This window comes from Nothobranchius furzeri, chromosome 12, assembly GCF_043380555.1.
Source record: "Nothobranchius furzeri strain GRZ-AD chromosome 12, NfurGRZ-RIMD1, whole genome shotgun sequence".
In the NCBI taxonomy this organism is placed as follows: domain Eukaryota; kingdom Metazoa; phylum Chordata; class Actinopteri; order Cyprinodontiformes; family Nothobranchiidae; genus Nothobranchius; species Nothobranchius furzeri.
This window is the reverse complement of record NC_091752.1, coordinates 20843717-20868395: the sequence shown is the minus strand read 5'-3', so window position 1 is coordinate 20868395 and position 24679 is coordinate 20843717. Positions and strand designations below refer to the sequence as shown.

At 43.4% G+C, this 24679-nt stretch overlaps 1 protein-coding gene and 1 long non-coding RNA gene across 3 annotated transcripts in view; both read left to right on the top strand.

Annotated features, from left to right (window-relative positions):
* Positions 1–24679, top strand: part of zgc:171482 (zinc finger protein) — a 135728-nt gene that overhangs the window by 61020 nt on the left and 50029 nt on the right. For both annotated transcript variants that reach the window (XM_015944349.3, XM_015944348.3), the window contains exons 3-4: positions 9059–9151; positions 22220–22397. In XM_015944349.3, the coding sequence (XP_015799835.1) occupies positions 9059–9151; positions 22220–22397 (271 nt within the window). The remainder of the gene's footprint in view (positions 1–9058; positions 9152–22219; positions 22398–24679) is intronic.
* Positions 17206–17587, top strand: LOC139062089 (uncharacterized). Its single transcript, XR_011515676.1, has 2 exons — positions 17206–17432; positions 17505–17587. It is a non-coding gene; the product is annotated as an uncharacterized lncRNA (long non-coding RNA).

The following is a 24679-nucleotide window of genomic DNA, read 5'->3' as shown; positions in this document are numbered from 1 at the left end:
TATAAACACACTATCTTGGACCGGATGCATGACAGGATGCCCAAGAACAGCGCTACGCCCTCTGTTGTCCTGGCAGGGAATTGCTTTGCAACATTCCCCAGGAGACGGAGAAGTATGAGTGCTAATTGTCTCAGTCCGTGCGTGCGTGTCTCTCCCTCGTGGAGCTGATGGAGAAGTATAAATTAGGTTTTACAGTAACAACTTCAATCCACCATTTATTAGATTACATTATTATATGTAACAGCTGAAGAGGCAGCACAGATTTTGTTTAGTTGGTTTAGTTTAGTTTAGGTTAATTTGAACAAAGATCTCATCATAAAACAACAGAAAACACAGTGCAACAGCAAATCCTCAAATCAAGCTATCTTTTATTAACACGGTCACATAACTCTCAACCCCCCAGTCGGCTATCATAGCTAGGCCCCCGCCCCCCTGATATGGGAATGAGCATCATTCTCACAGAAAGAAAGAAAGAAAGAAAGAAAGAAAGAAAGAAAGAAAGAAAGAAAGAAAGAAAGAAAGAAAGAAAGAAAGAAAGAAAGAAAGAAAGAAAGAAAGAAAGAAAGAAAGAAAGAAAGAAAGAAAAGGATCTTTTATAATGTGCCTCTCAAGATAAAATCATGAGTCGCTTCACTAAAATAAATACATTTCAATTTAGATATAAAAATATTTCTAAAATTTATTTAATTTATGTTTAAACGATAAAAAAGCAGCAAATCTCTCACAATGGTGTTCTGTTGCTAAATGTGTGAGCACGAAATGAACGGAGGACCCAGGTAAATGTGGTTTGCTCATATCGACAACGATATGGCCAATTGTTGGTTTAGGCCAAGCCAAAACCAAGTTTTTTTGTTTAGCTAGCAGCAATGCACTTTATAACTAATAAGTATTTCAAGCAACAGTTCACAACATTTTCCGATAATAGTTGCATATATTAACCTTTCCACAGAACTTCAATTCAAAAGAACTGAACTTTATGGTCATTTCTTTCATAGAGATTAAAGATTTGCAGTGTCGCAGGAAAACTTAACTTTATGTTTCTAGCAGTGTTGGGAACGTTACTTTCAAAAAGTAATTAGTTATAGTTACTGATTACTTTGTCAAAAAAGTAACTCCGTTACTAACTGAGTTACAAGATCATAAAAGTAACTAATTACCAACAAAAATAACTACTTAGTTACTTTTTTCATTAAAGAATGCAAGAATTACTACAATAGTAAAATATAAATGACTAATGACTGGAACATAATAAAATGAATGTCCAAATGTTTTTTATTAACCTGAATAATTTAAATAAATGAGCACTTAACAGGAGGAACTACTAACAGGAACATTACACTAACCTAGACTATTAAAAGGTCACTGTGTGATATTTAACAAGACCCTAATCAGCTAACATTTAAAATTGCAAATAGAAACACCTGTAAAGGTTCCCAAGCCTTTAAATGGTCTCTCAGTCTAGTTAAATTACAGAAATAAATGTAATTTTGCACAGTATTCTAATTTTTCCAGCTTCACATAATTGTGTGTTTTTAGCAGCAATTCTGTTACTGGTAATCTAGTAACGGTTAAATAAATAAATAAATAAATAAATAATAAATAAATATCCTTTAAAATGACACTAGAAGAGGCACAAATCTGATGGAGGACTTAAATGTACTAACATGGGTCAGACCCAACCACAGAAGAGCTGAAGCTGGGTGGTAAACACACACAGGTAGTTCTGATAACACCTGAGCGTCCATGACGTCTGAGACTGATGCATCAGTGTTACAGCGGGACTAAAGGCATGATCAGAAACAGGTTACAGCTGGATGATCTAGGAAGGTAGAAGATCAGGACGTCTGAGCGGTGAACAGGTGAGCGGACCTTCGGGACGTCCCGCTGTCACGCTAAGAAGGGCACGGCTGCAGATTCGCTGCTGCAGATTCCCACCTGCAGCAGCGAATCTGCGGGTCTGCAGCCGTAGATATTCATCACGTTTTTTTTAACAAACTTTATTTGTTTTTTTCACAAATACATAGTCACACAGATATTCATCACATCTTCCTCGTTCTTCACGGGCCGTGATGCTCTTGGATGAAAACATCTGCCTCTTTAGCTCCTGATCAGCTGATGATGACAGCTTCAACACACCGCACAGCTTAACGCACACATTTCCTTATCAGTAACAGAAACGATCGTTTTGTTAAAAGAAGACGTAATTAATTAGTTTGCTCGTTACAGAAAGAAATATTTTTTTATTAACGTGGTTATTTTAAACGGCGTTATTACCATCACTTGCTGTGTCTACACTACAGCATGCAGCGACTGAGACAGTGAGAACACTGAGGGTCTCCGCCCACCCGGCCAGTCATCATCGTGTTTGTAAGTGCGTTACCGACACCTCTCTCTCCCTGGCTGCAGCTGAAGTGTGGCGGTCGGAAAGCCTCACACTGCTGCTCAACGTTCGACAAGCACATTGTAACGCACGACCTTCCGTCCCCAGTAACGGTAACGGCGTTGCAACGGCGGGAAAAGTAATTAATTAGATTATTCCATTACCTATAAAAGAACACCGTTAGAAACGCCGTTATACTTAAACGGCGTTACTCCCAACACTGGTTTCTAGCATCATAATTTCATGCATAAATTCAACACATCTAAAAAATAAAGAAGTCAGAAGATATGTAAGTTCAGCTGAGCGTAGGAATCCTATTTGCTGGTTTTGCTAACTTAAACAATGCATAAACAGTAGGGTTGGGCATCGTTTGATTTTGAACGATTCTGATTCCAATTCCTCGTTTCGATTCCGGTTCCTACCGATTCCTGATTCCGAATCTTTACAAGACATGACATGCTTTACATGAGCTAGCTAACCACCGTCCTACTTGATGAAATAGTCTTAACTTCAACATGAATTTTAATTCTATGAACAACAACATCACCTTCATTTAGACAAAAACATGTTTTGGAGAAAAAAAGATAAAGACTTGCAGCACAACCAGTGTGTTTGTTTCTGACCACAACCAAAGTCTGGAAGAAGCCTCTGGGATGAGAGGCTAAATGTCTCCAACATATCCAGAAGCGTCCAGCTGTTTTCAGCTAAAACTCTCAGGATGATCATGTCCAGGATGACTGAGAACTACACCTCCATGCTGCAGCAGCATTCAGTCAGAACAGAAAGTGAAACTTAAGCGTAGCTGCTGTCAGTAACAATCTAACAGATTTTAAACATTAAAACTCTCAACAGAAATAATTTAGAAAGGAAATTAAAATGTTCAGACCTTTGTGTTTGATTTATTTTTCTTCTTCTTCTTCTTCTTCTTCTTCTTCTTCTTCTTCTTCTTCTTCTTATTATTATTATTATTATTATTATTTATTGTGGCACACACACACACACAAGTGTCAGTGCCATCTGACTGCTGACGTTCCGTGTGTGTTTTTATTTCTGTAGTGAGACAAACTCACCTCTCACCGTCCAGAGTTTGTTCTTTAAAGCTTCTATTAAATGATAAATGACCCGCACTTGTATAGCGCCTCTCAGAGTAAGGACTCCAAAGCGCTTTACACTACAGTGTATCATTCATCCATTCACACACACATTCACACACTGATGGTGATGAGATACGATGTAGCCACAGCTGCCCTGGGGTGCACTGACAGAGGCGAGGCTGCCGAGCACAGGTGCCACCGGTCCCTCCGACCACCACCAGCAGGCAAGCGCGGTTAAGCGTCTTGCCCAAGGACACAACAGCAGAATTCTCTGTCCGGAGCCGGGCTCGAACCTGCAACCTTCCGATTATTGGACAACCCGCTCAACCTGATGAGCTACTGCTGCCCCCATATCCACCGTGTTGACGTATTTTAACACGTTTCCTCTACGCTGCAGGAATTGAAGTTTAGATCAGGGAGTAAAAGTTTGGCAGACGCGTTTGTTTATATTTGGCCGCTGCGCGCCGGGTGAGGGGAGGGGGGACTCGGTGCTGCACACAGACAGCTGGTGTGATCAGCTCTGAAATGTGTTGATCACAATTTGCAGATCACGTTTATTTTTCATGATCGGCCGCGGATTCCTCATCCATTGGCATTCTAGGAATCGAACAATTCCGGGAAAAACTAACATTTGGTCCCAATTCCAATCGATGCTCGATGCCTAACCCTAATGAACAGTTAGCTGATGTATCTTTTAGAAAAAGTAAAAAAAAAAAAGCTGTCTTTCTATTTCCTTTCAAGTATTTTATTTTGAACACATTCATTAAAGTATATAACCATACTGATATTGCTGCTCATGAGAAAAAAGGAAGAAGCTGGAGAACAAACTACAGAGGAATAATATCAGAGATGTCTGACCAGGGATGAATAAGATCACAGGCTTCAAGCAGAGGAAGGATTGCACAGATGGCAGCCTGGACTCCTGTGGAGTGGCAGACCGGGGTGGTGGTCCCCATCTTTAAGAAGGGTGACCTGAGGGTGTGTTCCAACTATAGGGGGATCACACTCCTCAGCCTCCCTGGAAAGGTCTACTCCAAGGTACTGGAGAGGAGGGTCCGATCGATAGTTGAATCTCAGATAGAGGAGGAGCAATGTAGTTTTCGTCCTGGCCGTGGAACTGTGGACCAGCTCTATACCCTTGCAAGGGTGATGGAGGGGGCATGGGAGTTTGCCCAACCAATCCACATGTGTTTTGTGGATTTGGAGAAGGCTTATGACCGTGTCCCCAGGGGCACCCTGTGGGGGACGCTCCAGGAGTATGGGGTGGGTGGCTTTCTGTTAAGGGCCATTCAGTCCCTTTACCAGAGGAGCATGAGTTTGGTCCGCATAGCTGGCAGTAAGTCGGACTTGTTCCCGGTGAGGGTTGGACTCCGCCAGGGCTGCCCTTTGTCACCGGTTCTGTTCATTACCTTTATGGACAGAATTTCTAGGCGCAGCCGTGGTGTGGAGTGTGTCGAGTTTGGTGGCAGGAGAATCTCGTCTGCTTTTTGCAGATGATGTGGTCCTCCTAGCTTCATCAAGCTCTGACCTTCAGCTCTTGCTAGATAGGTTTGTGGCCGAGTGTGAAGCGGCTGGGATGAGGATCAGCACCTCCAAATCTGAGACCATGGTTCTCGACCGGAAAAGGGTGGCTTGCCAACTTCAGGTCGGGGTAGAGGTCCTACCTCAAGTGGAGGAGTTTAAGTATCTCAGGGTCTTGTTCACGAGTGAGGGCAGGAGGGATCGGGAGATTGACAGGCGGATTGTCGTGGTGAAGAGGAAGCTGAGCCAGAGAGCCAGGCTCTCGATTTACCGGTCGATCTACGTCCCAATCCTCACCTATGGTCATGAGCTTTGGGTAATTACCGAAAGAACGAGATCGCGGATACAAGCGGCCGAAATGAGTTTCGTCCGTAGGGTGGCCGGGCTCAGCCTTAGAGATAGGGTGAGGAGCTCGGACATTCGGGAGGCACTCGGAGTAGAACCGGTGCTCCTCCGGATCGAAAGGAGCCAGTTGAGGTGGTTTGGGCATCTGGTCAGGATGCCTCCTGGACTTCTCCCCGGGGAGGTGTTTCGGGCATGTCCTGTCGGCAGGAGGCCCCCGGGTCGACCCAGGACACGTTGGAGAGGTTACATCTCCAATCTGGTCCGGGAACGTCTTGGGGTCCTGCCGGAGGAGCTGGTGGACAAGGCCGGGGAGAGGACGGTCTGGAGCTCCCTAGTTGACCCGGACCCAGATAAGCGGAGGAAGACGACGAGGAAGACGACAAGGAAGACAACGACGATGACGGCAGCCTGGACATAGCCAATGAACTGAACAAGTTCTTCAATAGGTTCAGTTCAGGAACAAACTCAGCATCCTCCTCGCCTGTCCCCAGCCAATCAGACATCTCATCCTCCTCTGATCCAACATTTTCCTGTCACACGCCAGCTCTTTTGTCCTCTAACACAGTCATGGACTCTTCTGGTTCTATAAATCTGTCTTCAACCAAGTCAGGAGATGCTGCTGCCCCATTTACCTCCCCCTCCCTCCTATCTGTCTCTAGAAGTCAGGTGAAGAGGCAGCTGGAGAGACTGAACAGGAACAAGGCTGCAAGTCCAGATGGTGTCAGCCCCAGGGTACTGAAGGCATGTGCAGAGCAGCTCTGTGGGATTCTGCAGCACCTCTTGAACCTTAGCCTGACCCAGGAGAAGGTTCCAGTCTTGTGGAAGACATCCTGCCTTGTTCCAGTTCCAAAGAAAACTCGCCCATCAGTCAATGACGACTACAGACCGGTTGCCCTGACATCCCACATCATAAAGGTCCTGGAGAGACTCCTGTTGGTCCACCTGAATAAGCAAACTAGGACATATCAGGACCTGCTGCAGTTTGCTTATCGCCATGGAGTTGGAGTTGAAGATACCATCATCCAGCTGCTTCAACCAATCCACTGTCATCTGGACAAAGCAGGCAGCACTGTGAGGGTCATGTTCTTTGATTTCTCCAGTGCATTTAACACAATTCACCCTGATGTACTTTGCCAGAAACTCCAGAGGACACAGCTGGGGGCCTCAACTATCGCCTGGATTAAAGACTACCTGACAAACAGACCACAGTTTGTGAGGCTGACGAACTGCACATCAAACCAGGCGATCAGTAACATTGGAGCACCACAGGGGACTGTACTCTCACCATTCCTTTTCACCCTGTACACCTCAGACTTCCAGTACAAATCAGAGACCTGTCATCTACAGAAATACTCAGATGACTCTGCAGTTGTCGGGTGTATCAGAGATGGACAGGAAGCTGAGTACAGAGAGCTGGTGGAGCGCTTTGTGGCATGGTGTGGAAACAATCATCTGACCTTGAACGTGAACAAAACAAAGAAGATGATTTTAGACTTCAGAAGAAACAGGGTGGAGTCAAACACTGTTTCCATCATGGGAGAAGAAGTGGAGGTTGTTGAGGAATACAAATACCTTGGAGTTCACCTGGACAACAGACTGGACTGGAGAAAGAACAGTGAATCAGTTTACAAGAAGGGACACAGCAAACTGCACTTCTTGAGAACGCTTAGGTCCTTCAATGTCTGTAGCAAGATGCTGCAGATCTTCTACAAGTCTGTTGTTGAGAGTGTAATCTCTTCAGCCATCGTCTGTTGGGGTAGTAGCATCAGAAGCAGGGACCTGAAAAGGCCCAACAGCCTAATAAAAAAGGCTGGTTCTGTTCTGGGGGCGACTGTGGACCCACTGGAGGAGATAATGCAAAGAAGGATTCTCCAGAGAATCAAGAAAATTATGGACAACCCTGAGCATTCTCTTCACAAGACTGTCCGACAACAGAAGAGCGTCTTCAGTTTTGCTGCAACACTGACCGCTACTGGAGATCCTTCCTGCCAACAGCCGTTGTAATATACAATAACTCTTTGATGACTTCTTATCATTATTATTCTGAGCTACTACAGCAAGAATTTCCCTCTGGGATTAATAAAGTATTTTTGAATTGAATTGAAATAATTTCATCCCTATTTTATAATTAAAGAGGTACAAAAATATGTCTCCACATCCCAGTTGTGACTCTACCTTCTACATCCTGCAAAAGGATGACGTAGCTTTTTCTCGTGGTTGTCCTCCACTCTGCTTGTCTCCTCCAACTTGACTTTACTCTTAGAAAAAAGTAAATAGAGACAGACATGCATAGTCCATTAGAGGAGTGAGGGTCTGTGTGGGGTAACCATAGCGACATGTGGTCCTGCTTTTGCAGTCCGTATCCCCAAGCCATCAGATATGTGGCCGTTTATATACCTACACACACACACACACACACACACACACACACACACACACACACACACACACACACACACACACACACACACACACACACACACACACACACACACACACGCACGCACACACACACACACACCGACAAAATGCATCAATATTAGTCTGAGTGGGAAGAAATTGAGGATGAGGAGGAATCCATGGGGGCATGGGGGGGCCAATACAAGCCACAGAGCAATTGCAATTTCTGAGTTCCCTTTGAGTCTTCTTTAGCAGAGATGAACATTTAACCCTAAAACAGTTGTTGTAATCCCCACATCATGATTTTTCTTCAAATACATCCATCTTTCATCATCCACAGACGCGGTGACCGCACCGGTGAGGTGGTCACCGGAATACGAAACAGCAAAACGCAGCAGCAAAACGCATCAGGCACAAATAAAACACAGAAAGCATAAAAGGATAAGAGCCATCATAAAATATTGCGTGTTAAATTTGTTTTTGAGGTGCGACACTTTGATAATGTTACTGTGGCCGTTCTCAGGACGCATCTGTCTGGAGCGCGTCAACGATCAGAGCTCCGCGCCTCTCAGCTCTAATCCCTGGAGAGTCCACATAAATAATGTAATTTAACCAGGATTGTTTTTGGGCTAAAAATAGTCTACAGTCCATCTTCCCTAATGTGTTTGCGGCCCTGCTGATTTTTCTAACTCTACCAGTTACAAATTGTGAAGGGGATGTCACTGATGGCTATTGACTCTCAGCTTGTCCTAAGCACATTGTGCCCAGGGGCCCCTGCAATGGTTATCCGGCCCTGCAAATACCCTGGGAAATAATTAAATACATCATGCTAGATTAGCAGCCTGTGATGGCACCTGGTTCTGCTCGCTATAGGAGCTGCTTCAGATATTAAATAAATAAATATAATAACAATATACCGAAAATTCATCAAACCAAGCCCTTCAAACCACTGAACCGAACCGAATACGAGTTTAGCGTACCATTACACCCCTAATTATTAAACATTGGATGTACTCAAGTGTCAGTGTTTGCAAATAGAGGAAACATTTGTCAACTTCCCCCCACTGCCACTATCCTGCTCACGGTCCTAATCGCAGCTGCAGAAAGCTGCGGCTGGCCAGAGCCATTAGTCACCTGACTGGGGGCAAAATGTCTGTTAGCATTATCAGCTTAAACAGAAATTAAAAAAAGAAAACTACGCTGGTCACTGCCAAGGTGGTGTGTCAGTCATTGACTTTATTTTTCTTCCATCTGGCTGTTCTGATAAAACCAAATCCACTTCACTTGCTGACTTCTTGTTTCTTTCTGTCTCTTTCAGAGTAAAAAACACGCCAACAAGGTGCGTCTGTTCTACATGCTTCACCCAGAGGATGGAGGTCCCCCATCCAAACGACTGAGACCTGATAACCCGGTACGCTCACACCAAACACATGCATGTTCTTTTTCTTGAAAAGGGAACCGATGTCTTCTCAACAATAAAGAATTTAAAATACGTCCTTGAGATGATTATCTTGCATTTCAGCTGGACAGGTTTATCATTGTCCTTAAGTATGAACAGGGAAAACCCAAACTGACTGGTTGTAACTGATGCTTTGCAACGCTTGTCCACTCAGACTTGATCCACATTTTTGTTGGGTCTGCTGTGTGTGATTGTGTACAGGATTTTTCCACAGTGAACCCGTGCCTCAGTCATCTGTCTGGTGCGATTTAGTAGAAGCGCATGCAGTTAAGTAGCTCCGTATCTGACTATTGCAGGCTATTGCTAAAGAGGTCACTGCAGTCCAAACGTTTGTAAGCCTGCCTGTGTGCATCAGCTGGATAAATGCCATTGTGTCTTGTCCATTTGTGTGTCTTGCCTCTGTAGCAACTGCTGAGGTTGCATCTGCAGTGAATGGTTCAAACACAAGGCATAACAGGAATTTTTGCTGCTGCAGGTTTGTGTGTCTGTTGCCTGTTTGTACCTGAATGTACTGAATAGATTTGTGCAAACGTATTGTGTTTTTTCCCCATGTGGTATTACAAATGTCTCCACACAGAGAAACCATACAACACTCACAGCTTGGAGAAGAAAAAGCTTTTTAAATTCAATGAGGAGGAGGGTGATGGAGCGTTTTCCAAACACAGTTACAACTAAATTCCTGGACCAGAGAGGAAAGACGGTAACCTTGGAGTAGAGATGACCTCTCATTTGCACTGATAAAACGTTCCTACTAATAAATATTTCATCTGAAACAAATCCAATGTGCCAAATTTCAGTTAATTTCAGAACAATTATTAATAAATGGTGTTTAGAAAATCATCAACTGACACATATGGAAGCCTATGTATGCCCATTCCTGTCCCTGCAGATACAAAAAAAAAAAACGAATCTTATAATGAGGAAGCTATCCCATAAGTGGGATTCGGTTATCTCATACTTATGAGATACCATTTCATAAGTATGAGATATTTTGAGATCTCATATTATGAAATACTATCTCACTATCTCATCAATGAATCCACCTCAACTTTATGAGAATATATCTCACTGTTATGACACTAGCTGTTTTTACAGGACCATAGCGTTTGCAAAACGGGATTTGCCGCGGCTCCCTGGGGAGGATGAAGGTCGTTTATAAGATCAGACCATGGTGGTAATGTGGCGCAATCGTGACTATTTTATAAAAGAGTAGGTGATGGCGGCATAATGGGGGTATGGGGCCGTCTCTGCACTGCTGCAGACTTCTGTTTATCATGGACACATCTTGCTTTTTATTGCGATTGAAGCCGTGATTGTTAATTTTTTTTTTTAACAAGCAGCTCCTAAAGGTGTCTGTCCTCATCAGTCCCTGTGCAGTCTCTGGTGATCTGAGCTTCAGCTCTAACAGAGAGGCTCATGGAGCGCTGCGGTGCTCCAGTTTGCCATCTCAGCTGATTGTGTTCAAAAGCAAACCTTATTGCCTGTGTTTACTTTCATTTTCATTTATTATCATCATAATAAGATAATAACATAACTATGATCTAGCTATCTCATAGTAATGCAATAGTATGTTACAGTTATGGTATCTTATGGCATATATAAGTCATAATTATGAGATACAAGATTTTTATTTTCTCAGGCTGGCAAGAATGAGCTTCCGTACACATGCATTCACAGGGTTAGGGAAACATTTTAAATTTGTATGCGTACATCCTGCAAGGTTGAAGACTGAATAAGCACAAAATGACCCAGTTACTTATATGAGCAACATCTGTAAAAATATAACTATTTACAGGAATCAACTGGGGTATGTCTTTTTTATGTAATCCTAAATATATATAGGTTTGACTACTCTAGCAAACATTTATGCAAAGTCAATCTTTATAGGTACATTTTTAGATATTCTTCTGTTCTGTACGTCCATTTTATTTAATGAAAAATAGAAAATCCTGCTTGCGGTGTCACCTCCACATACCTGGAGAGTCGCCGTGTTAAGTGGCCGTGAAGGTCGGCCACGAAGTGACTCTGAAATTTTCAGGGAAAATTAGCTTCCGTGGCTGTTCAGTCACCTGAAAAGCAGGCGTGAAAAAGCAGACTGGCTGTCTGCATCTTTCACATAGAAAAGAAAAAAACTGCTGCCCTGAAAAGTTGAACAGAGCAACAATCTGCAACAAGGAAAATAATAAAAATGGGGAAAGCAATCGATAATAAGACTTGAATTGAAATAGTTTTACTCTAAAGATTTCTCAGAGTCTGTTTTTTTTATACAGAGCTTTATTTTGCATTACTCAACAAACTGCACTGTTTATAGTTTCAGACTGCAGTTTAGGCTCATAAAACAATGTCAAAGGCTTCTGGGTTCTTAGATATGCTCATACATACTGTGGAAATACAGACACCTGCGTTTCCATCTGTTTCCCAAAGTGAATAAGGCATGACTCAGCCCATCCTGGCCTTCACCTCATATGGGACACTGATTGCATCTGCCATTCTGCAAACGCAGTGTGAGAGCTGCAGCAAGCTCTTCATTTTAACTTTTCACACTGCGACGTGCGCTGATCATCAGATGGTCCTAAAAGCACAAAGATGAAATCCACACCGTTCAGTTGGTGAAAAAAACAACTTTTTTTTAGTTTCTTGATGCTTCCCCTCCCACAGGACGCTCCTCGCTGCTTTCCTTTGCTTGCCACTGTTAGTTTTCCCTTTGCTTTGTTCTGATTGACGTGATGCCGTCCAGTGGGAGCTGCAGAAAAGGGCGGTAGAGTGAATGAAATGCCAGAGTAAAATGCCATGCCTTGAGGTTTTTGTGTATATGTGTGTAGGTGAAAGTGTTTGTCACAAAACAGAAAAGAGAGAAAGTAGGTCGCAAAGGTGCTCCCAGATGAAAGAGGAGGAGACTTAATCCGTTTTCCTCCTCTGTGCAGGTTTTCTACCTGCAAACATGGAAGGAAACAAAATATGTTATTTTTTTCTTAACCTTTCATTCAACCTGTAAAACGATGCTTCTTCATTTGCACTTTTTCTTGGAGAAAGGAAAGTGTCTCCCTCCCTCCGCGTGTATATTTAGCAAGCCTTCCCACAGCGACTCGACGCGGAACGGTGGGAGAATTAAGGAGTCGAAGAAGCAAAAAAACAGGAGAAGAAGATAAACACAGCTAATTAGGAGGCTATTGTTGGATGCATGAGCAAGGATGAAGTCACCCAAACAAAATATTCAGTGATACAGATGTCACTGTTGGGCGACTGATAAGCGTGCGCACAAGCAAAAGTGCACACAATTAGGTCAAATGCAAATCAGTCTGCAACGCGCATGAGGCGCGACAGGTAGAGACGGCGAGGGACCGGAATTCAGAGACTGGGAGAGGAAATTAAAAAATCAAAACCCAAAAACTGGAAAAGTCTGTGCCTCGTCTCAGAGAGAGGAGACGGGGAAAACAGTCGGAGATGCTGTTTATTGTAAGAAGTGGTTTTGTAGAGTGGCAGCCGTAATCAGCTGGCAATTATTCCGATGTCAGTCACCTACACATGCTTGAAATAGTTTGAAAACTTTTCCCCTCAAGCTGTCACCGAATCCCTGGTGTAACGTCTCTCATTGTTTCATGTAGATGCCGCTCTGTGGTTCAGCCCCCTTTGTGTCAATCTTTTCTTTTATTTCTCGCTGTTTTGACGAGTGAAACTCCTTCAGAGTCCCAGAGAGTGTCATCACAGGCTTTCTGTCCTAAGCTAAAAAAGAAAAGAACACAGAAAGAAAAATAAAACATAAACGTGTAGGACATCTGCCCCACTGCATTTTTTACATTTATTTATCTATTTATTTTGCTCATCCAAGAATTTGGAATAACTCGTCGTGGCCTGAGGTATTTTTTCCCCACACTAACCTTTCTCCTGCAGGTGGGCTGCTCCCCGGAACCCGACTCAGTCTGGAGGAAAGAAACAGGCGAATGTCCTCCAGACTCTGCCTCTATTGTGGACAGCCTGGACATTTTGTCTCTCAATGTCCAGACCAGATAAAAGGGAGAGCCCACCAGTAAAACCGGGAGTGCGGGTGGGTGCAAATTCCAACAGTTCATCCCGGTGTTTATTTTCCTGTGTCATCTCTCTCTCTCAGCGCAGCCTCCCCTTTCGAGCTCTAGTGGATTCAGGCAGTGAACAAAATCTTCTGGATCAAGCGGTGGTAGACCAACTCCGAATTGCCATGGTCCTTCTACCTACACCCATACAGGCCTCTTCCCTGGACGGAAACCCTCTCTCTCCTATCACCCACAAAACAATCCCCATTACCCTTTGAATCTCAGGTAACCATCACGAACAGTTAACGTTTTTTGTGTTTTCATCCCCCCAGTCTCCTGTAGTCCTTGGCCACCCCTGACTCGTCACTCATAACCCGCATATTAATTGGAGACCAAACAGTGTGGAAGCCTGGAGCTCCCGCTGTCTCAACACCTGTCTGCGAGCAGCTACGGTAACCTCTTCACACCATCCTTGCCCCACAGTTACCCAACTGGACGTGTCAGGAGTTCCTCCCGAGTACCACGATCTCCATCAGGTATTTAGTAAGGACAAGGCCTCTTCTCTTCCCCCACACCAAGCATTTGACTGTGGTATAGATTTGCTTCCTGGAGCCACACTTCCTTCTAGTCGTCTATATAACTCGTCTAAACCTGAACCCGAATGCATGGAGAAATACATCTCAGAATCATTAACCTCAGGAATTATAAGACCTTCCACTTCCCTCCTAGGAGCGGGGTTTTTCTTTGTCTCAAAGAAAGATGGTTCCCTTCGTCTGTGCATAGGAAATAGGGGTCTTAACCAGATCACGATAAAGAGCAAGTATCCCCTACCATTGTTATCCTCCACCTTTGAGCTGGTTCAGAATGCAACAGTGTTCACCAAGCTAGATCTTCGTATCATTTAGTTCGAGTACGCGAGGGAGACGAGTGGAAGGCCGCTTTTAAGACTCCACTCGGTCATTTCGAGTATCTAGTAATGCCTTTCGGGTTAACTAATGTCCCAGCTGTTTTCCAGACTCTTGTGAACTGTGTGCTGGCTGACTTCATTAATAAATTTGTGACAGTTTACCTTGATGATATACTCATCTTTACAAGAACCATTTCAGAGCACCGTCAACACGTACGAGCCATCTTACACTCTTGGAGAACAGACTTTATGTGAAAGCAGAGAAGTGCGAGTTCCACGCTCCATTCATGAGATTCCTGGGATTCATCCTGAAGAGCGGGTGGTTGAGAGCAGACCCTGAGAAGGTTCAGGCAGTGCTGGATTGGCCTGTACCATCTACCCGAAAACGGCTACAACAGTTTTTGGGATTTGCCAATTTTTACCGCAGGTTTATAAGGATTACAGCCAAACTGCAGAACCCCTCACTGCGTTGACCTCCATCAACAACGCCCCAGTGCTCACCCATTCAGATCCCTTGAGGCAATTCACCCTGGAGGCGGACGCCTCCGACACCGGGGTTGGAGCTGTCTTATCACAGATCTGCCCCTCAGACAACAAGTTATACCCTTGCGCCCTTTTCTCCCGTCGCCTGACGCCCGCAGAACCTAACTATGATGTCGGAGACTGTGAACTGCTCTTCATCCAGATTGCTTTCGAAGAATGGAGACACTGGTTGGAGGGTTCCAAGCACCTGGTCATAGTCTGGACAGATCACAAGAATCTTTCGTACCTAAAGGCAGCCAAGAAGCTTAACCTTCACCAGTCCAGGTGGTCTCTGTTCTTTTCCAGATTCAACTTTGCGATTTCTTTCAGACCCGGATCTAAAAACACTAAACCCGACACATTATCCAGGCAGTGCTCTTCGGATACCAACACAGAACCCACAACCATCCTTCCTCCCTCCGTCATTATTGGGACCGTAAGCTGGGAAATCCAAGAGAAGATTGAGGAGGCCCGCAAGAATGACCCCGGTCCAGGTACTGTGCCCCCCAATAAGACTTATGTTCCGCTTTCTTGCAGGGGGTCTCTAATACACTGGATCCACACAGCAAAGTTCTCCATCCACCCACGGGTTGGTAGAACTCTGGCACTCTTACGTCAAACCTATTGGTGGCCCCTCGTGTACCGCAATGTCAGGGAGTACGTCTTGGCCTGCCACACCTGTGCTCGGAACAAAAGCAGCACACAAGATCCGTTCGGGCTACTTCGACCCCAGCACACAAGATCCGTTCGGGCTACTTCGACCCCTTCCCACTCCGTTTAGACCATGGTCTCATATCGATCTGGATTTTGTTACTGGTCTTCCTCCATCTCGAGGTATGAGTGTGATATTAACTATTGTGGATCGCTTTTCTAAGGCCTGTCAACTTATACCCCTCAAGCACCTTCCCAGCTCCACCGAAATGGCGCAGCTCTTGATAAAGCATGTCTTCCGGCTCCTTGCCACCCCAACGGAGATTGTATCTGACCGTGGTCCCCAGTTCCTGTCATGACTCTGGAAGGACTTTGCTACTAGCCTGGGAGCCCAAGTGGCGCTCAGTTCCGGATACCACCCCCAAACTAACGCTCAGTGCAAATGCATGAATCAAGAGCTGGAAGATGTTGCGTTTTGTGTGTTCTGTAATGGGGTGACTCGAGCTGGGCGAGAGTTTGGATGTGGCGTGGCTTTTAACCGAAGCGCGGAGTGACTGACGCCGGGTTGAATGGACACGCTGTTTAATCTGGGAGCCGGGTGTGCAGCTGTATGGTGACACAGCTGAACACGGCGACTCCTGGTCTGAGGCTGGTCTCTAAGAACAGGCAGAGTTCTTAGATCTGGCTGGTTTGGTCTGTTCAGGCTTAATGATCTGAGATGATCGGATTTGGTACTCTAGGTTCGGTTCGGTTAGAAACGTTGACTGAGTGAGTCGGCGTTGTGCGGCACTTCCTTAAATAGGTTTGGCGGGTGAGGTGAACCGGAAGCCTGGTGCTGGGGATGTTGGGTAATGGAGTTCGGATGGTCTGAGCGGCTCTACGGTACCTCCCTAGAGGAGGTCGGCAGCTGAGAGGGAGGTTGCGTGACATGTTCCTCTAACCCCTCTAGTTGCTGTATGCATCTTCCCTGGATCGAGTATGCTCACAATGTCCACACCTCCTCCTCCACGAACTACTCCCCTTTTGAGATCACACTTGGCTATCAACCCCCCCTGTTCCCAACCTCTCCGCCTCAGTCACCGGTCTCCGTCCCGCAGTTCATTTGAGGCGCCAGTCGCATCTGGACTCACATGAGGGCCACATTGCAAAGGACTGCGGATCGCAACCGCCGTCTGGCCGATCGGCATAGGCGTCCGGCACCCTTCTACACTCCCGGTCAACAGGTTTGGCTCTCAAAATGAGACATTTCTATCAAGGGTGTTTGTAAGAAGTTGTTGCCTAGGTTCATAGGTCCCTACACCATCTCGGCCATCATCAACCCCACCTCTGTCCGACTTGACCTCCCCCTGACTCTGAGGATGCATCCGGTTTTTCATGTGTCACTGCTCAAATGCGCCGAGTCAAGCCCACTTTGTCCTCCGGTTGACCCTCCACCTCCGGTCCAGCTCGCCAGTGGGGGCCTGGGGTAAAAGATCAGACGCCTCCTGGACGTCCGCCCCCGGGGTCAGGGGTTCCATTATCTCGTTGACTCGGAGGGCTATGGACCTGAGCAACGGCAATGGATTCCCCATTCCTGGATCGATGACCAGTCGTGTTCGGGACTTTGAGGCTTCTCGTGCATCCTCCTCCTCCTCCTCGGAGCCACCAGGTGGCGTCCCTTGAGGCGGGGTACTGTCATGGCCTGAGGTATTTTTTCCCCACACTAACCTTTCTCCTGCAGGTGGGCGGTTCTGGGGAGCAGCCCAGCTGCAGCCACTCGGCTGCAATCACCGGCTGGCTATAAGAGGAGCAGTCTGAGACCTACACGACGTCGGATGATTAACTTAGTTTGGGTATTCGACCTAGTCTCGAGCTCAGTCTTTAACTTCAGGTGTGTTTTTCCTTGTTCCTCTAGTGATTGCTATTTTGTACCGCAGACATCACTTCACCTCATCTCTCCAGCCATAACCAACGGATCTCATCTCCTCATCCTCTCATCTGCTCTGTCAGCCGGCCCACTCTCACCCCCCGCCTGCCTCGCTTAATGGCTTGGATTCCTCATAATCCTCATTCCTCGTCACCAAAGCTTGGACCCCTTTTGAGCTCCTCTCTACCTAAGGCTTGACCTACCCTTTCCTCTGCATCTGCACCACCCTGCTGTCTAGTAAGACTGTACCGTTGGCATTATTTACATTCCCAACTGCCGCCTCCTCACCTTCCTGTTTTCTCCCGTTAGATTCAGACCCCGAACATCAGAGCTTCCTGGAGAGTGCTCCACCAACCATCACCTTATTTAATAAACATTATTGTTTTTTCTTACCTTGTCTCCCAGCTCTGATTCTGCATGTGGGTTAGAAAACTAAACATCACCATGACATAATTAAACAGCACAGTGTTTATGTATTTAGTTAGCATTTAGTTCTGGGAGTACTGAGGAAAACAATGAAGGGAAGAGGTCTAGCTGTGAAGGATAAGAAGAGATGCAGGGAGGATTCATCTGAAAGGAAGCCGGAGGAGAGGTGAGGCAAGAAAAAGCTTTTGTTTAGGGACAAAGGGAGAGAAGAGTGATTGGTCCTCACGAGGTCAGTATCTCACATTCATAAATATTGCAATATAAATGTGAAAAAGATGTTTTTCTTTGCAAATAACTCAACAAACGGATAGAAAAAGATCAAATTCATTTGTGTAGATGCATAAGGTATTGTTGTATCACATTTAATAAGTTTCCCGCTTTTCCCTCCCATTGGTTGAAAACAAAATTACAACTGTTGTAGACAACCTTGCAGCAGCCTGCTGCAGCTAACGCTAACAACTAGCTAACACCAACACAAGGCATTTGATTCTAAAAGGGCCACAAAGTAAAAAGATCCACACTGTTGGACGAAAAAAATATTATTACTTACAAGTCCAGTAGCAACATAGCCAGGTCACCATTGGCAGTGTTGGGAAAGTTTGTTTAAAAAACAAACTAGTTCAAAGTTCAGTTCACACATTTTAAAACGAACTAGTTTGTTTCTTTGTTTATAATTTAAAAAAATTTGAACTAAGTTCATTGTTTCAAAAACGAACTAGTTCATAGTTCTTTTTTCCCCCCACACACACACACATATACATATATATGTGTGTGTGTGTGTGTGTGTGTGTGTGTGTGTGTGTGTGTGTGTGTGTGTGTGTGTGCGTATATGTATATATGTGTGTGTGTGTATATGTATGTATATATATATATATATATATATATGTGTGTGTGTGTGTGTGTGTGTATATGTATATATATGTGTGTGTATATGTGTGTGTGTGTGTGTGTGTGTGTGTGTGTGTGTGTGTGTGTGTGTGTGTGTGTGTGTGTATGTAAATGTGTATATGTATATGCATATATGTGTATATGTATACATATATATACATACATATATATATATATACATACATATATATATATATATGTATATGTATACATATATATATATATGTATATGTATATATTTATATATATATATATATATATATATATATATATATATATATATATATATATATATATATATATGTGTGTGTGTGTGTGTGTGTGTGTGTGTGTGTGTGTGTGTGTGTATGTGTGTGTATATATATGTGTGTGTGTGTGTGTGTGTGTGTGTGTGTGTGTGTGTGTGTATATGTGTGTGTGTGTGTGTGTGTATGTAAATGTGTATATGTATATGCATATATGTGTATATGTATACATATATATATATATATATATATACATATATATGTATACATATATATATGTATATATATATATATATATATATATATATATATATATGTATGTATATACATATATATATATATATATATATATATACATATATATGTATACATTTACATATATATATATATATATATATATATATATATATATATATATATATATATGTAAATGTATATAATGAAATAATTGTCCAATAGCTGGCACTCGTTAAGTCCACACTCATACCCAGCTGCAGTTTTTACCCTACAATATATTCTCAATAACATGAGGAAAATGTTATTTTAATGGGAAATTATTAGAAAATCTTAGGATCCAGGCTGAGGTGGCAAACTCAAAGTGCAATATTAAAATAGCAAAACAATAAAATAATTTCAGTTTATTCCCTTTTCAATTTTTCTAATGAACTTTGACTCCTCCACGCAGCATAGACGTAGAAGAGTAGCTGCCGCTCGAACCGCTACTGCCTATGTTTGGCCACTTTTGTGGGTTCTACTTTTTATAAACTCTATGGTTAACAGGATGTTTTAGCTAGGCTTTAGCTCCGGAAAAGCTCCGTGAAGATCTGGAGCTAGAACGGCAAAAGAACGCGTTCATAAACTCGTTCACGCACGCCAGGATGAGCGCACTCACTTTTACGTTCGTCAGGCAAAATACAAACGAGTTCAGTTCACGTTCACGAAAAAAATGAACTAATTCACAGACGACCGATCAATGAACGCGTTCGGGCACAACACTGACCATCAGTCCGTGTTTTTGTAGCCTCCTTTAGCTCCCTCAGACTAGTATAGGCCACGTCGATGTTCACTCTTATTTTAGCGCTTTGCGTCACCTCCAAAGACATTGGGCTCCACCATGACGCCAACTAAAAAAAGCTACATTTTTCGTCCAATTCTTTTTATGGATGGTCTGAAAAAGTGAACTGCTATATTTATCTGAGCTACCAGCAGACTGAACAGCGGTTGCCATAAAACAGGCAGAGAACTCCCACTAGTGCCGACCCAAACCGTTAGTGATGTGAAATTCACGAACGAATCGAATCTTAAAGAGTCCTTGTAGACAGCCGTTCATCTTGTCTTCAAGTAACCCACCAGCCCCCTGCTCCCATTGAAATTGCTTCACTTCATTAAAAAAGAACCAGTCTTTTGAACGACAGCTCTCGAATTAAAGGCTCCATTCAAAGAGTCATGAGTCTCATCTCTACAAACCACAATAGTTATGCACAGGTTCTGGTCTGCAGAGTGTTGTCCAACAACCACTGAAACCAGTTTGAAAGCAATAGCTCAAAGTGTTAAAAACTCTTTAGTGTAGCTTTATAAAGGCATGAAAAGAAAAGAAAAACTCATTTATAGTAAATGAGGGGGAAAAAATCAGTTACCAATGGTGCTTGAAGAGTGGAGGTATGGGACATTTCATAGCAAGCTTTTAACATGTTCACAGCAGGGAGAGACACGGGGGAGGAGATGAGGCGAGGAAGGAGAGGGGACGGAGAGGTGGGGGTGTGGGAGGTGCGGGAGGTGGCGAGGGCCTGCCAATACAGATAAATATTTCATCCCACAACACAAAGAGTCATGGACTGGTGCCCAGTGGGGGAGCGAGGAGGTTTGGGGGGTGGCGTGGCAGGAAGAGCAAAAAATAAATAAATAAATAAATTACGGGAGAGAGGAAGAGAGAGGAGACTGGGAACTGAAGCTATAAGCCTGGAAGGTAAAGGTGTCCTTAACTCTCGCATCCACCGTCCATGATGCTAACCAGGGGTGACATAAGAAACACACACACACACACACACACCTGCTCACTCGGATGACACTTTACTGTTACTGGATTTTCTTATTGCAGACGTGAAATCTGATTTTTCAACTTCAGTAAAGAATAAAGCAGAGATGGCAAGAAGCTTGTTTCAGATTTTAATGGATGTCAGATGTGAAACATTTAAACACAAAATGTTCAGCAGTGTAATAAACAAAAGGGAGTTATTCCATGTGTCTAGCTGGATTACAGTAAGTGTTGGTAACGATTGGCTGTGCAACATCAAAAAGATAGAAAATGAGACGTGAAACCTGGTATTTTTGAAGTGTGTGTGTGTGTGTGTGTGTGGGGGGGGGTGGGGTGGGGGTAGTAAATACAGGTCTTATTTGATCAGTAAGTTTGGACTTTAAATTATCTGATTAAGTATTTCTAATCTTCTGCAGACCTCACCGCTTAAACAAATGTCACTTTTGAATAATAACAGAAAAAATTTAATTGTCTTCATATTTTATGAAGCTAAGCTTTAAGATGACCTCTAACTGGTGACTGTTGATGTCTCCACCCCGCATTCATTCAGTTCTGCAACTCAACTTTGTGTAAAGTCATCTTAAGTATGGATTTGACATGTTTGGCGTGTAGTTGCTCATGAAAAAACAAGCAACTATTACATTCAGTCATTTGTGCAATTTTTGATTTATTTTTCCTGTAATTCAAATGTTCAATTCAATGCATATTTTAGATTTTATTTGCTCTAATAAAATAATTTATTTTGCCTGCAAATATTACTTGTTCTGACAGAACATAAATCCTTTTATATGATGACTCTGTGTACTCATCGCTCTCTTGTTTAAAAAATGAAATCTATATAAAATATGTTTTAGAATGATTACTCTATCTGATATGTGAGCCATTATTCGGATGGACATAATGATGTGACTATGGGAAGCTTCTATTTTATAAACTGTAGTCTGAAGCATCCTATGAACTGGTACAAATGTGTGTGTGTGTGTGTGTGTGTGTGTGTGTGTGTGTGTGTGTGTGTGTGTGTGTGTGTGTGTGTTCAAGTTTGTATCAATCAGGCAGTTGGTCTTTTCGTTTGGATTCCCCGTTTTTTTCCCGCAGAAAGCAACTTCCTCTCATCATTAGTAATGAACCAGCAGCCGTGAAGGAGCCAAGCTACAATCTCAGCCCTGAGAGATGAATATTTGATCATCATCTCTCTCTCTTCCCCTTTGTGTGTGTCGGCATGTTTGTGTGTGTACTTGTGAGAGAAGAGAAAAACACTGAGTTCAGTGCAAAGGGCGCAGCTCTCTTGCTTTTACCTTTCTCTGTTGGTCTTTCACATCACTCCTGTTTTCCTCCCTGCCATTCCCTTTTCCCGTTCACCTCCCTCAACCTCTCCTTCGTTGAAATTCAGGGATTTTTCTTTCCCATCTCTCTTTCTCATGCTCATGTAGGACTGTGCAGAAACTGAAGTGGACAGGAACAAGTGCTGCACCTTGTGTAATATGTTCTTCACCTCTGCAATTGTGGCCCAGTCCCACTATCAGGGCAAAACTCACGCCAAGAGAGTCCGCCTGGTGCTCGGAGAACCCCCGAACCAACCCACAGCCATAGCCAGCCCTACAAACACAGGTACCCTGCACCTTTCACCTCTGATCTCTTCTGTGTCTCCGCAGAATTATTAAAATCATTAGAAAGAGACAGTTTTAGATACGCCTCAATTCTTTTTACTTTTGGAGTAGTCCGGAGTTTATTTTGTCAGAGGGCACCATCTAGAGGCGGAAAAAGTTTATTGCACCTTTAACTCCTCCCTGCTTCCGTGATGCAGCTGGAAGCAAAGCCTCCCATTTGTGAACATGTTTCTTTATAATTACATTAACAGTTATTCTCCTTTTTTGCTTTTTATTCACATATATTTTAAAATACTTACCTTTCCATAGTAAATGTCGCCCACTTTGCATCCGTTCCACATTCACGTTGACCATTGAAAATCAGGTCCACGGTAAATTATTTTTCGGTCTTAAGGTGTGTTTTCATTGCCGGAACATCGGGGTAATTTCTATGAGAGGGAAACTTACCGGCAGTTGTCAGTTGGTGTGTCGCCATTCAAAGACATCAACATACTGGACTACTTCAACAGTGAGTGATGTCATTGATCAGCGCCAAAAAGCGTCCGCAGTAACATTAAAAGTTTTACTCTATCAAAGTACGGCAGTTTAATCCATTTGGGAAAAAAAGGTGTTATAGGTGATTGCAGCTGCTCCATGATTCGCTGAGTCTTGTAAACAGCTTTAAAACATTGCTCAGGTCAGATTTTTCTGCTCTGTGATTGATATCTGTACGTGTTGGTTAATGCTGAGCGAGGTCAAGTTAATTTGCATGGGGCTTTGAATGACGGGGACGCGGTTTGCAACACTACATTACAGGGTCAGACCATCACTTCTACGGATTAAGAAAAATCATGCATCATTCAAGAAAAGGGGAAAACCGGACTTCTGCTTTACAACTGATCCATTCACATTAGATGCTTCACTTAGTTTTGGTTGAAACACACAAGGAATGACAGCCTCATTTCTATTTGGGAAAGATTCCAAAGGCTCGGAAACCTTTCTGTTTAAAGTTTCTGCAATAGCTCTTGACAGATTCACTCAGGTCCCACTTGTGTTGATGGGGAACGTCAGCACACAGCTTTTTACAGGTTTCTCCTGAGACGCTCCATATGAAGTTTCAGCCCAGAACTTTCTCAAAGATTTGCTGAAGGCATGTCTGTGTTTTACTGGCTCAGTACTTTGGGTGGTTGGATTACCAAAAAGTAAACCTTTGGCCCTTAAAAACTTTTTTACTAGGGACTGCACTATATTTTTGCTGCATCTGTTTTTTATTTAGTTTTTTGTTTGTTTTTTTGCCTATGCTGTCACAGACACATGGTGCCATCTTCATGATCATAAAGACCATTAATGACGTGATGCTGGTTTCCAGTTTATTTTTCCTCACACTGCCAAGAATATTGACACAATTTTTTCTGTTCATCTTAGTATGCACAATTTTCATTTTACTATTAGTTTGATTTAGTTTATTTGTATTGCATCAAATCCCAACAAAAGTCTTTGTAAAGCACAATAAAGACAATCCAGCTGACATCAGATCCAGATTCAAGCCTGATTCATTTCAATTCATGTTTATTTATATAGCGCCAAATCACGTCAAGAGTCGTCTCAAGGCACTTCACACAGTAAACATTCCAATACAGGTCAGTTCATTTAGCCAATCAGAAAAAAGTTTCCTATTTAAGGAACCCAGCAAATTGCATCAAGTCACTGATTAGTGTCAGTGACTATACAACAATCTTCATACTAAGCAAGCATATAGCGACAGTGGAGAGGAAAACTCCCTTTTAACAGAAAGAAACCTCCAGAGGATCCTGGCTCAGTATAAGCAGCCATCCACCATGACTCACTGGGGATCGAGAAGACAGAGCAGACACACACACACACACACACACACACACACACACACACACACACACACACACACACACACACACACACACACACACACACACACACACACACACACACACACACACACACCACACACACACACACACACACACACACACACACCAAAATGTAACGGGTAAACTAGTAGTAGCACATTCAATGTCAAATGAAGTAAAATGTTATTATCAGGAGAGGGAGAATGTTTAAGTGGGTAGCAACAGTGTTCAAGACGATGGCCCCCTCCATGAGGCCACCACAGCTCAGCGGAACACCATTGTAGCTTCTTCTGGGGAGAAAAACAGTTACAGAAAAATTAAGTTAACAGCTGAAATAGCAGGAAATAATACAGTTAAAGAGCAAATTGTAGAAGAAAGTATGATGAATGCAGCCAAGTCAGTTGTAATCAAATCTGAC